The following is a 12951-nucleotide window of genomic DNA, read 5'->3' on the forward strand; positions in this document are numbered from 1 at the left end:
GAGAGTCTGGGGGATATAACAGAACCTGTCTAATCAGGTAACCGGCGGCACAAGAGGGCCTCTGAGTCCAGGGAGCCACCACCATGGTGACGACATCAAAACACAGCCAGCCCCTCGCACCGCAGACTAAGCAGCCTGGCTCTTCACCTGCCTCTCCGTAAAGCATTCTTTTTGAAGATGGTTTGTTTTTTTTTCCCTATGTGCCAGTTGGAGGAAGGATTGCTTTCTCCTCCTTTTGGTCATTCTCTCTCTCTCTTTCCTTTTCAAAGGGACATAAAAGGTAGCTGGTTGTGGTGTTTTGTTAATTATATTTACTTTCAACCAAGTCCTGGAAGGAGGTCTGATGTCCTGAAAAGACCACGGACACTGCGAGAACCAGAGATACTTTGATCTGGAAAGAACCTTGGGGTCAGTTAGTGGCCAGATTCTAGAAGAGGACTCTTACTGTTCAGAGGTGCACCCCAAGGCCCAGAGAAGGAAGGGGATAGCTCTCAGATAAGTGGCTGGTGAGTCACGGACCTGGAGCCGGCACCTTCTGACTCCGGGTCTTTGTACTTCCTATCAAACCTGGAGCCCACAGAGGGAAGTTCCGGTCTCAGCTGGGACTATATCACCCACTGACCTTGAGCCAGTGCCTTACCTTCTTGGGAAACAACTTATTCCCTGCTGAACTTACAGGCCAGGCAGAGGAAGAGCTCTCTAAGTTATTACGTGCTGGCCTGTGACAGTGGCAAGGCAGGGCCATAAGCTCAGGCGATCACGGGCTCAGCTCACACCAGTACTCTGGGGGACCAGGGAGCGTGGGGGGCCAGTCAGGCCTGGTCAGTTGCCTACAAGGGTCATTGGAATTCTGACTCCCATAAGACCCCTGAGTGCTTGGAACTCTAGTTTGCTGCCTGTCATCAAAAGTCAATGCTACCGAGAAAGAAAGGGCTTAGCTTCCAGAGCCCATAAGCACCTGACCTTTCGTGCTCCCTGTCCAATTCCCTTCAGTCTCCACCAGACACTGAAGTTCCCAGTTCACCAGATGACCCTCGTGGACTGCCCTGCCTCCACGCCCTTGTTGTGCTTCTTCCTCCAGGATGGAATGACATCTGTCGCTGTTGGTTCCTACCAGATCCTCGTGTCCGTTAATCCGCACTTAGAGACTATCGCTTTGTGGAGCTTTTCTGGACACTTCCTCATTCACCCCAAAGTCAAAATTGACTTTTCCTTCCCTGATTCTCTTTGTATTGCCTTGTTTGTTGCCTTGTGAGGCACTTGTCATTTTTTCCATAATAGTTGTTTGGGGTAGATGTCTACCTCCTCCTCAAGATTCTAAATTCTCTGAAAACAGCAACTCTGTCGGACCCATCACTAGATTTTCAGCCCCCCAAACGAACTATTACTAACGATTATTGCATGTGTATTTGGTGCCACGTTATCACGTTAATTGCTCTAAGCCCGTGTTTCATGTAATCCTTTCTGATGAGTAAAAAGTATTCTAATCCCAAACTTATCGAGAAGGAAATTGGGGCTTGCAGAGATCACGGTCCAAGACATCAAAGCTATCAAGTCGCAGAGCTGGGATTTGAACCCAGACCCGTCTGGTTCTAAAGTCTACGCTCTTAGTCTTGGCGTTCAGTTGGCCTATTTAGCGAGCGCTCAGTGGAGATCCACTGAATTATTATTGCAAACCATAGGGGCCAATGGTACAGACACTCCTTAAGAGAAACCAACCAAAAATGTCCACTTTGACACTTGGATGCTTTTTATGATGTGCGTCCCTTTGATGTTTATACTTCCTCTATCTGGCTACTACCTGGGATGAGGGCCAGTTTGCCTTCTGAGAGTTCACAAAAGGATGAGGTCTGACAGAGTGGCGCCATATTGGGTCAACATTTCCTTGAGTGTGCAACGACACAAGCCTTGACATTGGCTCTGAGACCTTGGAATGGCAGTTCCTGTGGCCAGGTCTGCAGGTGGGTGAGGGGAGCATTGGTGGTGGTGAGTGTTTGAGATGGATTAAGGGATGGCCAGGAATGGCGTGTCCCCAGCCACCTGACGGGTGACGCACGCGCCTGGGTCCTGAAGGTTCTTCCCTACTTTCCTGTGCCCTTTCCACTGAAGTCAGGGTGGGAAGATGGGAGAAGGCTGAGGGAATGAAGGAGGAAAGGACAGAGCAGCACCGGGGAGGGGAGGAGATCGAGCAAGGGGAGCAGCTGGGGGTCGGTAACCTAGAGCAACATGCCTGCGTAAACACGTCAGGAGGCGGAGTGGAAGAAGTTCCCAAAGAAAATCGGGACCCTCTGTGCCCCATCCCAGTGCCCACTCCCACCCCCGTCCCACTGTCTCGGGAGTCTCTTCCGGCAGCTGGCTGCTGTGTAGCGTGGTCCAGGCGGCTGCAGAAGGGCCGGCAGACCCTCCAGCCCCAGAGAGAGGCCGTGCTGTGCTCAGCCTTTCCATTTCGGCTGCCCTCAGGCCTCCAATGCCCCGGCCCTGCTCCTCCTGTCCTGCTGTCATTCGGGGTGGTGCAGGGGGCCCCCTAGCATGGCCAAGCGGGTCACCGGGGAGCACGGGGCTGGTATGCAAGGGGGCGTTTGTGGCCCAGGGAGTGTGTCAGGGAAAGGCCATCTAAGGAGCGCACGCGTGTGAGGCGGTCGGAGAGAGCACAGCTGGAAGACAGCCCGTCGGCTGAGGGTGGTGGCAGCAGGGGAGAGGCTGTGCGAGGGAGGTGTGGCGAGCGGGAAAATATGACCCGAGGTGTCTGTGAGACGGAGCAGATGTGAGAAAGGCGTGTGTGCGCGTGTGCCTTGCTGTGGAAGGAAGCAAAGGCGAGTGACAAGGTGGCTGACAAGAGGTGGAGGGCGAGGGGAGGAGGGAACGAGGTCCAGATTGTGCCCACAGGTGATGGGAGTGGCAAGAAGCTCCTCGGGAAGAGGGGGCCTGGCGTTGACATCGCCTCGTGTGTGTGTGTGTGTGTGTGTGTGTGTGTGTATGTGTGTGTGTGTGAGAGTCCGTGTGGCACACGCTCACAGGGCTGCCCTGAATTTACCAAATGGGCTTCCTCTGAGCATCTCGGGCTGTTGCTCAGCTGCCTGGGCCACGCAGCACGGACGCCGCCAGAAACATGCGGGGCCCGAGGAGTGAGGTGACTTGCCCCGGGTCCCTCCAGGATGTCAGGGAACATCACACAGCCCGCCTCCTGGCCGCCGGGTCCCCCGTGTCCCCCCTCATCCCACACACCGGGGGCCGCAAAGCCACAGCCACGCTTGTGTGGCGGAATCCCCCGGCTTCGAGAAGAAAGAGCAAAGGACAAACACGAAGATAAAAAAGACTAAAGGTCTGGGCTCATCCCCGCTGCTGACGGGGGCGGGAAGGATAGGATTCCAGGGACGGTTCCGCGAGGTGCCTGCTAGATCCCTCTCACCTCACGCAGGCGGAATTAGCGAAGTTCTCCCCGGCTGAGGGATGTAGATTGATTGCCTGGTTTTATTAAGGACAAAGTGCTTTTTGATAGTGTGAAGGAAGCGGCTCCCCAGGGCGGGGATTCCGGCGCCCGGAGCTCCCCGCGCATCGATCGCTGGGGCTTCCCTGTCTGGTGCGGAGCTGAACACGGGCTTTGGCAAGCAATAAAGAAGCTCGGATTCTTCCAGGAGGGACCCCACACCGGGCACTGCCCTCGGCAGTCATTCCCACACTGACCCTGCAGGGACGGCCGGTACCAATAGCCAAACTGGTAAGCCTTTGAAGGCTGGCTGGATGCCGGTATCACACGGGCCGCTCGCCACATACTATCGCACTCACTCCTGACGCAGAACAGAACAGGGATGGGTCTCTACCAGGGAAATGAGGTATGGATGGCAAGGTCAAGCAAACTCATCAAGGTCACAACAATGACAACATGGTGCCTACATTCCCACTTGGCTTTGGTCGGGTGTTAAAACACGGGCTCTCACCCCTGTTCCGCATGGCCCGTGGTCCGTTTCCTGACACAGGGTCAGATGGACACTGTTCCTCTGACACCATTCCCCGCGGGACCATGATACGGACCCTAAGACTCTAAAGGGATAGTCTTATTTGGTAGGGATATCTGCATGGGATTTAACAGAATTCCGGGATATTCTGGGCTTCTGAGGCTGTGAGGCCAGCTCTGTTCTGGGATTTAGAAGTCACAGATGAGTCTCAGTGCTCTTTTGACTTTCCCCAAATATCTTCCCCTTCCCGTGATCAGTTCCTGTGTTCCTCAAGCAGTTTGGTGGGGAGGGTGGGCTGGAAATGAACCTCTAGTACAGGGAAGATGCTGAAACCTAGACAGATGAGGTGACTTGGCCAAGGTCACAGGGAGTCTGAGCCTCCCACCTGAGTGTCCCAAGTGCACCTCTGGTCAGGAACCCTCCCTGCCTCCCACTCACAGATGGAACAGTGGCCGCTGGGCAAGTGTGGAGACGGGCCCCAGCCTGTGGTTGGGGGACTAGGAGCGCCGTGCGCGGGTAGGACTCACTCTTGACGGTGAGGAACATGGACTTGCTGATGTCGGTGCCCACGCCGTTGCTGGCCTGGCAGAGGTAGTAGCCCATGTCCTCTTCCAGGACGTGGCGGATCAGCAGTGAGCTGTTGGCCAGGATCTGGGTGCGGCCGGTGAGGGGGACCGGGTGGTACTGCTGCGGGCTCCCACTCCCTGGAAGGAGGCAGCTGTTAGGGGGCTGGGGCCCAGGCTAGCACACAAGTTGGGTCAGGTTGGAGTGCCTCAACGGACACCCTGACATCCTTCTCCTGCTGACCTAGGGCTATCTTGCAGCACTCCCAAAGTGCTCCTCTGGGTGGCTGGAAGGCCTCACAGAGGTCTGACCCTGCCCCAGCTCTCAGGTAAGGGGGTGGAGTTGGGGACCTCAGCTCAAAGCCTGCCCTGGCGCTGAGCCTCAGGGCTGAGCTTGGAGACCAAGAGTTGTCTCAGGCCACTTGGCCACAGGCTGCCTGGTCTTGGACGGCCAGGTCTGGGAAAGAAGCCAGCCATCTTCCAAGGGGGGGCTTTGTGGTCTCCTCCCCATCCCCCCAGTGTCAGTGATGGGCACGGCCTACGACAAGAGGTTGGCATGGGACTTGGTCAGATACCAACTGTGCCCTTGGGATGATGTTAGGCTCCAAGAAGGACGGCAATCCCAGAATAGTTTGGTGAGGAGCAGGGGCCTAGGAGGTTCCGGGACCCCAAGCAGGGTGGGGAGGGCTGGGGAAAGCAGACATACACGGAGTTCTAGGGCTGGATGGAGGAGAGGAGAGGTCAATTTGTGGGGACTAGAGGAAATCTGGAGTCGGCATGCTAGCTGCTCCCAGTCTGCCGATCCCCGAGGGCGGCGGAGGACAACGTCCAGAGCGAGTACAGCTTGGGATCCCCGGAAAGCTTAGAACCCAGGACTCCCACCTAGAGCTCCCACCCAAGGGTAGGAGTTGTGTGTGGGAAAACGGGCCCAAGCCCCCATCAGCTTCCTTCTCCCCACTCCCTGACCGGGCTCGGAAATGCTGGCTGGCCAGGGGCTCACCCTTGGCATGCTTCCACATGACCTTGGGCGGTGGGTAGCCATCCACTGAGCAGTTGAGCACGCCGGCTTTGCCGTAGATGCCGTCCTGGTTGTTGGGCTGGACCACAAATCGCGGGGGCACTGTGGGAAGAGGGACGGTTAGGGAGAAACCAGTCATCTGTCTCTAATGCTCTTCTGTGGTCTCTAACCTCCTCGTCTGTGCCAGCCCTGCCTGCACCATGGTCAAGTTTAGAAGAGGCAGCTCTGGAACTCAAGATGCTGAGGGGTCTTGCTGAGGACTGGGAGTCCCACGACCCAGCTCTCACCCTGCCAGTGGCTAACTGAACAGGGCCTCTGGGTCTGGGCCTGGAAAGCAAGAGATTTGAACTTCTTGATCTTAGGTAAGGCCAGCTGTTTTTCAGTCTGTGATTCCAACCCCAAATCTAGAGACACTGCTGGCAGCCAACGGGGCTGGGCCCTCACTCCCCAGCCTCAGCCTCTCGGCTTACCACGCACGATGAGCTGGCGTTCCCGGCTCACGGTGGCCGCCGCATTGCTGGCGATGCACGTGTAGTTGCCGTTGTGCTTGAGGGAGACGCTGGAGATCTGCAGGGAGCTCATGAATTCCTTGCTCTCGATCGTCACGCCCGAGCCTGAGATGATCACCTGTCCATCCTTCCTCCAGGTGATGCGGATGGGCATGTCCCCCGAGGACACCACGCAGGGGATATAGAGCAGCTGGCCGATGGAGGCAGGTGGGAACTCAAAGGGCTGGATTAGAGGGGGCACTGGGAAGGCAAAGGGGGGTGGATGCTGTCAGACGCCCCCGTGTGCCCCAGCCTGGCCAGCAGCGACTGCCTCAGGGCTTCACCTCCCGGCCCCTCCTGCCCCTGGGGGTAGAATTCCCCAGGGCGTCAGTGCATTGTCCTGTACCTGCAGATAGGGCTGCCCCTGGCGGTTTGCTCTCATCCCCTTGCCCGCCCAGGCCTGGGCCCACTGTCTCTGTGTAGGGCATTCATGGGCCTGCATTAATCCTGACTCTCAGACTTGTCCCTGCCATGATGCTGTGTTCCTGGATTCCCATCTGCCTGCAGACGCTGCTCGGTTTTTGCCCTCACTCCCCTGCTGCTCCTCAATTGCCCGGGGCCACCTTCTCATCCCAAAGATATGTCAGCTCTCTGAGACCTGTGAACGACAGGGGTGCTGTGCCCCAATGTCAGGCGTGGGGGACTGTGTGAGTGTGAAGGGGGGCACTGAGACTGTCCCCAGCTCCTACCCCACAGCTGTGACTCCGAAAGCCAGGATGCTGTCTGCTGGCCTCCTCCAGCAGAGCTCCATCTCCCGCCCCAGCCCTGCCCATGGTTTTCATGTGCTAGCACCCTGAATCCTTCCCCAATAACATGATGTAGCTTAACCATTCCTACTTCACAGATGAGAACATTGAGGCTCAGAATGGAGAAGTCACTTGCCCTTGGCCATCTAGCTCCTAAGAGGTGACAGAGGGAATTGAGACCTGGTGTCCCTGTTCTCAGGGTCCACGCTCTCTCCCTGTGCTGCCTGGTGCCTCTCCAAGAAACCCCAGACACGCCCCGCCCAAAGACTCTTTCGTCTCATCGGTGAGCCCCCGTTGCGTGGCAGGGAGAAGCAGAGAGGGAGCCCTGTCCTTTGTGAGACAACCAGTGTGCCACTCATCCGGCTGAGCGGGATCTGCACAGCCTCCCTCCCCGCCCAGAGATCCAGCCCACCCCACAGCCCACATCTTCGCCCCTGAGGGGCCTGTCTGGAGCCTGAGCCTCTGTGAGAGGGATCCTCCTTTTTCAGCTCTGGCTAGGGCATCAGCCATTATCTTCATGATAACTCAATTAGGCCACAGCGACTTCCCCAGCAAGTGGGGGGAGAAGAGAGAAGGAGACAGACAATTAGCTTAACAAGGCTGAGCACCCCGTAGATGAGATCTCCTTTCTGCAGTCAAATAATTAAATTACAAGGCTGTCCACAGTCCTCTGGCCTTCTCCCAGGCTCCAGCACCCCGCCCCCTGGGAAGCCTGCTGCTTTCCACCCCAGGCCTACCCACAGGGACCACCAGCAGGGCCGAGCCCTGGGGGGAGAGGATGGTGGCATCCTAGGCATGCCCAAGGCCCTCCCTACACCCCAAAGCCCTTCCTGCACCCCAAGGATTTCAGGGCTCAGCAGGGAGCTTCCCCCGCAGAGTGGTGGGGGTTAGGCATAGAATCACCCTTGGCAGCCCTTTGGCTCCCTTGGAAAGTTCTTGATCAAGAGCCTAGGTCCGGAGGAAGTGACATTTTTGGAGGGATGGGATGAGAGCCATAACCTTCAGCAGGGTGTTTAACTGACCTTCCCAGTGTCCTCTGCCACTTTACCCTTCATCCTGCTACAGGGGCTCCATCAGTGTGCCGTGACCACCCGCCACTCCAAGTCTTAGCCCGTGCCTCGGCAAACAGAGTTGGACCCTTATCCCTCTTATTCCCATCATGCGTGCTCCCCCCAGGGCCCAGATCAAGGTCCACGGGGGCTCTGGTTTGTCTGGATCTCCCCACCCCAATCTCTGGCTGCCTACTGCCTGGGTTAGGGTTTGCCCGAGTATTCTGGGTGGTTTGCTGGGTCTTGGGAATCTCCAAATGAGATTTCTCCAGAAATCTGGAAAGCTCCTGACTCTAGTAACGGTCCCACGCTGACTGCTGGGATTTCCCAGAGGTCCCTCTGTTGGGCTCTGCCATTTCTCTCCCTGGGACTGTTTGGGCGCCTGGATCAGACTAAGGCTTCTGACCTCCTGGGATGTTTTGAGGGAACTGTTGCAAAGACCCAGATCTGCCTCTGGTTTGTCTCTCTAGGCCAAACAGAACCAGGCCTGGCCCAGTTCTCCTTCCCACAGAGGCCGGAAGCTAGAGCCCACAGGCCTCCAGGGAAATGCCTCCTCATCCACTCAGAAGCTCTGCAGTACTACGTCTTCTGTGAGGCCTGCCCTCGTCCCACAGCACCTGTGCCCACCTTCATCATGGCACCTGTCATAGGGCAGGAGGGTGGCGGTTTGCACTCCTGCCTTCCGTGGGGGGTCTGGGAGCTCCTCTAGGGCAGTAACTAAAACTGACTTCCTTGGCCAGAGTCCAATAAATGCCTGGTGGGTGAATGAATGAGTGAATGAATGAATGAACACATGCTCAGATATGACTTCCTGGGTTGATCTTAGACGTTGAACTGTCAGGCGGGCCAGGGTCGAGAGAGCACAGGATAGGGGTCCATCCAGAAGAGGGGGGTTCCTATGCCATTCCTGAAGATGCTATATTGATGCTATCAAGGGAGCTTATCCCTTGGTCCTTCCTGGGGGTCAGGCCCTTGCTCCCATGGCCCCAGAAGCAGCTCCTAGGCACACTTGAACGTGACCAAGGGGAGACTCAAGGGTTGCAGAGGAGGATGTGTGGGCAAAGCTAGTTCTGGGAGGTTCTACCAAGGAGGAGAGGGCCGAGGGGCTGTCAAGGCTAAAGGAGCAGCCCCGGGGATGGAGGGGGGGTGGTCTCACGCTGTATTTCCTCTGTGAACAGAGCAAGTGGCAAGCAAAAGACTGAAATCAGGCAGGGAGACTTAGCTCATGCAAGGGAAGACTGTCTCTTAGTAAGAAGGGATTTGGATAATGGAACAAGTTACTAAGGCAGGTTAATTCATTAATTAACTAATTCATCTAATATTTATGAAATGCCTAGTCTGTGAAGGCATTATTATGCTCCGTGTGGGCTGGAGAAAGTAGAAACATGCTTAAAATACAGATAGAACCCCCAAGAGCTCATCATCTGCTAGGGAAGGCAAGATATTTCCCTCAATGATTATTGGACAGGCACCACCTGAGTAGACAGATGCTGAACTCAGAGCCGTGAGACATCTCACTCGTCTGGCTGGGTGACCGTGGCCTCATGGAGGAGGTAGCATTTGGGCAGAGAGCTAAAGGACACAATGTACATGGGGTGGGGGAGGGGGAAAGGCTGAGCCATGATGCAGAGGCCAACCAGGGGGGATCACTCCCTTCTGGCCTTCAGGAATAACGTGGATGGCTACTGCGATGCCTCTGGAGACAGTAGCCGACCAGTACCCATCCGGGGGGCTTGACATTCACCTGGGCTGGCCAGAGCTCTCAGAAGCACAATTGTCCTGTGGAAGGCAGACAACCAGACAACACACCAGAGATCCAGGGCAGTCTCCCATCCCCCTCTACCTTTTGCCCCTGCTGCAGGCCGATGAGGCAAGGAGGTGTCCCCTTAGGAACCCTTTGGTGTAGGTGTTAGGGGCCAGAGCTGCTCATGGAATTTCCTGGCTCCAGGCTCTGCTCAGATACTTCCATAACCGCAGGTACAGCAGGAGGGAGAAGAAAGTCCAGGGGTCCTGGTTCCTTCACAGGCTCCCTGCCTAGTGGAGGAGCCCCGTGAGCCAGAGGCTCTGAGAAACAGGGTGTGGGGGCTCTGGGATGGGTGTGTGGGCAGCGGCCCCGAGGTGGGGCTGCTTTCCGACCTGTGAGTCAGGGATGTCTTCCCCAACGCTCAGAGGTAGACGTGAGCTAACTGAACGTGTGTGTGTCCATTTCTGCCTCTGGGAAAGCGATCCTCAGTAGTGGGGTGGGGGATGGGGTCCAGTTCTGATGACCTCTATCGCAGTGATGAGCAGGGACCTCCGAGGGTCGACTGCACAAAGGACACCTCCTCCCGCCCCCTGCCGTCCCTGAGTCCCAGCATTTCTCCAGCCCCCAGCCTAAATGTGAGGGGGCATGCTCTGGCCGCAGTCATCTGTGGGGAGAGGACAACTCTGTGCTGAGGGAGGTGGGGTTGGAGCAAGGTGCTACCATGGTGAAGAGGCCAGAGGACAGAGTGGCTGGGGACGTACAGTGGTCGCGGCCATCTAGGAGGTGCCCGGCCACCATAAAGCCTTTACGGCCCCCTGCTTGGGAGCGTTGCACAGACGAGGGCGTGCCAACGGCCAGCCCAGACCATAAACACTTTATGGTGTCGCTCATTGTCTGTCTTTGAGACTGAGCCTTCTTATTTACTGTGCCTGCTTAGTGGAGAGAGGGCACTGGGGGGAGTCGGCGTGTCTGCCCGTGTAGCACAGAGGTGGGGAGACAGCCGTGCCCAGGAGCTGGGTTCCGGCCTCTGTCTTCCGTGCGAGTGAGCGGATACAGGCCACCTCCCGTCAACCACCCTGCCTCCGCCCTGAGCCTCCGTTTCCTCATCTGAAAAACCGAGGAGTTGGACCAAGTAATCTGTAAAGCCTCTACTATTTTAGGAATAATAATAACTTCCTTTTTTTTTTTTTTTTTAACACAACCCTCTCTTTCTCAGGAGGGCCTCCCTTGGCCACCCTATTTAAAATCACAGATCATTCCCAACTCTTCTTGGCACTTTCATCCCAGCTCCTTCTCTGAATAGGGGAATAAGGCCGCTGGCGGGAGCTTTCCTGGTGCCCACCTCTCCAAGGGACAACCAGACTCTGCTCCTACGGAACCCATTGTATCCCCTCCCTGTGGGTTCCAAACCTCCACCTCTGCGGATGGCAAGCATTGGTCCCAGGGACTGGCTTTTTCCTAAGCCCCAACCTAGGATCACAGAAACCCCCAACCCACTCACTGGAGTGGAAGGGGCCCTCCTCCAAAGGCTCCGGGTGCAGGGCAGGCACTGGTTTGGGCTGCCAGGGAAGACAGAGTGTGGGTGTGCTGTATGGGCACTGGGGAAGGAGCGGATGTGTGTGTCCTCTTCCGTTCACGCTCCACAGGGGCCTGGCAGCACCGCCCACCCCCGGCCTTGCAGAGCATGGGCTGCAAGCCCCTCTTGGCCTCGTTTTGGCTCCAGAGGCCCAGAGAGACTCAGATGTGGGGATGGAGATGTTCTCTCGCTGAGCTGAAGCCAAGGAGCCCCAGTCGCAGCCTGCCTTCTTAGTTAATTAAACATTCAGTCCGCGTGCCCAGAGATGCTTTTCTGCTACATTATTTTTCAGCTACGGGGGGCCCTAAAGACATCGAATCTAGGTTGGATCTATGTGCCCGCCTCTTAGCATCCTGCCAGGGAAGTCTCTAGATGCCCGGAGAGGAGCACTTGCCTTCCCGACAGCCCTGCTCTCCCTTGCCAGTAGGCGTCACATGCCCCAAGGCCCAAGGGGCCCACAAAGCATGTCCACCACCCTCTCCCGGCAGCCCTCCCACCTTGCTGGGCCACAGCAGCTCACCTTGGCAATATTTCATCTGGTGTCACTCTCAGTCACCTTTTGTGTCTCAGGAATGGTGTCTTACAGGAGGGTAGGGACAGAGCCAATATTCGTGCACACATGTCTGCCGACATGCGTGCGCGTGCATGTGTGTGCAACAGTAGACAGGTTAGTGTGTGTATATTTGTTGCATGGACATGCATATCATATAGAACCAATGAGTATATGTGTGCATCCACACACACAAAGGGCTCTGCACATGTGTGTGCATGTGTGTCGGGTGTGTTCTGCTCTTAGCTCAGTGTCTGAAAAATTCATCAGAAGACCAGCAGTCCCAGAAGGAATGGGGTCAGCAGTGGTTTTTCCAGCTCCTTGGAGCAGCATGGGTTTCTGCTGCTTCCTGCCCGCAAGCCCACAGCCCCCCAGAGAGATGCGGGGTGGGAGGGGCTTCTAACCCATCCTCCGTGTCCAGTGCTCTGTTCCACATCCACCTGGCCTTTTGCTGTACCCTGGCTCTCTGCTCCGGTCCCCTGAGTGGGACGTATGTCCCAGCCAGGTGATGGGATTGGGCTCAGCCGCGCTGCCCCTGGACCCGGCGGGCCTCACCCAGAGTCAGGGCCCCACTGCACGCCCAGGGGCACCTCCTCCACCCTCCTCCTTGAGTAGCTCTTGGAACAGCACATCAGCTAATCAAGCAGCATGCTCATAATCAGCTCTGATGGGTTCTTCTGCAAAAGTGCATTCTAATGAGGTGGGGAGAGGGAGTCAGGGAGTGGGAGGATGGAGGACCTGAGCTTTCCGAGTGGAAGGGGCAGGGGGTCCCAGAGCCCCGCACACAAATGCCACTTCTCGGTCTGGAGAGAAAACAGGGGACCCCCGTCCTTCCAGGGCTGGATCTTCAGACCCTGAGGACAGGGAAGAGGGAACGTGTGACACGTGCCCCATACCTTTTACACATGCATGGTGTTTGATGAACGCGGGGCTTTGTGCTGGGTGCGGGAGGCACGCGTGCCTGGTGCATGGGCTCTGCCCTCTAGATCTCTCCCTCTCTCTCTCTTACACACACACACACACACACACACACATGCACTCCCCCTTTCCTCTTGTCGCTCAGCACAATCACAACAGGCCCAGAGAGTCGCTGAGACGGAATGCATCAGATTCAATTCATTAGGACTGATCGCTCCCTGAATGGGGTTGAATAATTGATGAGCAGGAGCGGCTTTCTGGATGTTCTGCGTACTCCGAGGCT

The 12951-nt window shown here is 56.6% G+C and overlaps 1 protein-coding gene across 2 annotated transcripts in view; it reads right to left on the reverse strand.

Moving 5' to 3' along the window:
• The window catches only part of DSCAML1 (DS cell adhesion molecule like 1), a 338623-nt gene that overhangs the window by 73854 nt on the left and 251818 nt on the right, over positions 1–12951 (reverse strand). For both annotated transcript variants that reach the window (XM_032360361.1, XM_032360362.1), the window contains exons 9-11: positions 6008–6286; positions 5520–5639; positions 4484–4660 (exon numbers count right to left, since the gene is read on the reverse strand). In XM_032360361.1, coding sequence (XP_032216252.1) covers positions 4484–4660; positions 5520–5639; positions 6008–6286 — 576 coding nt within the window. The remainder of the gene's footprint in view (positions 1–4483; positions 4661–5519; positions 5640–6007; positions 6287–12951) is intronic.

The sequence above is a fragment of the Mustela erminea genome, chromosome 9 (assembly GCF_009829155.1).
Source record: "Mustela erminea isolate mMusErm1 chromosome 9, mMusErm1.Pri, whole genome shotgun sequence".
Taxonomy (NCBI): Eukaryota; Metazoa; Chordata; class Mammalia; order Carnivora; family Mustelidae; genus Mustela; species Mustela erminea.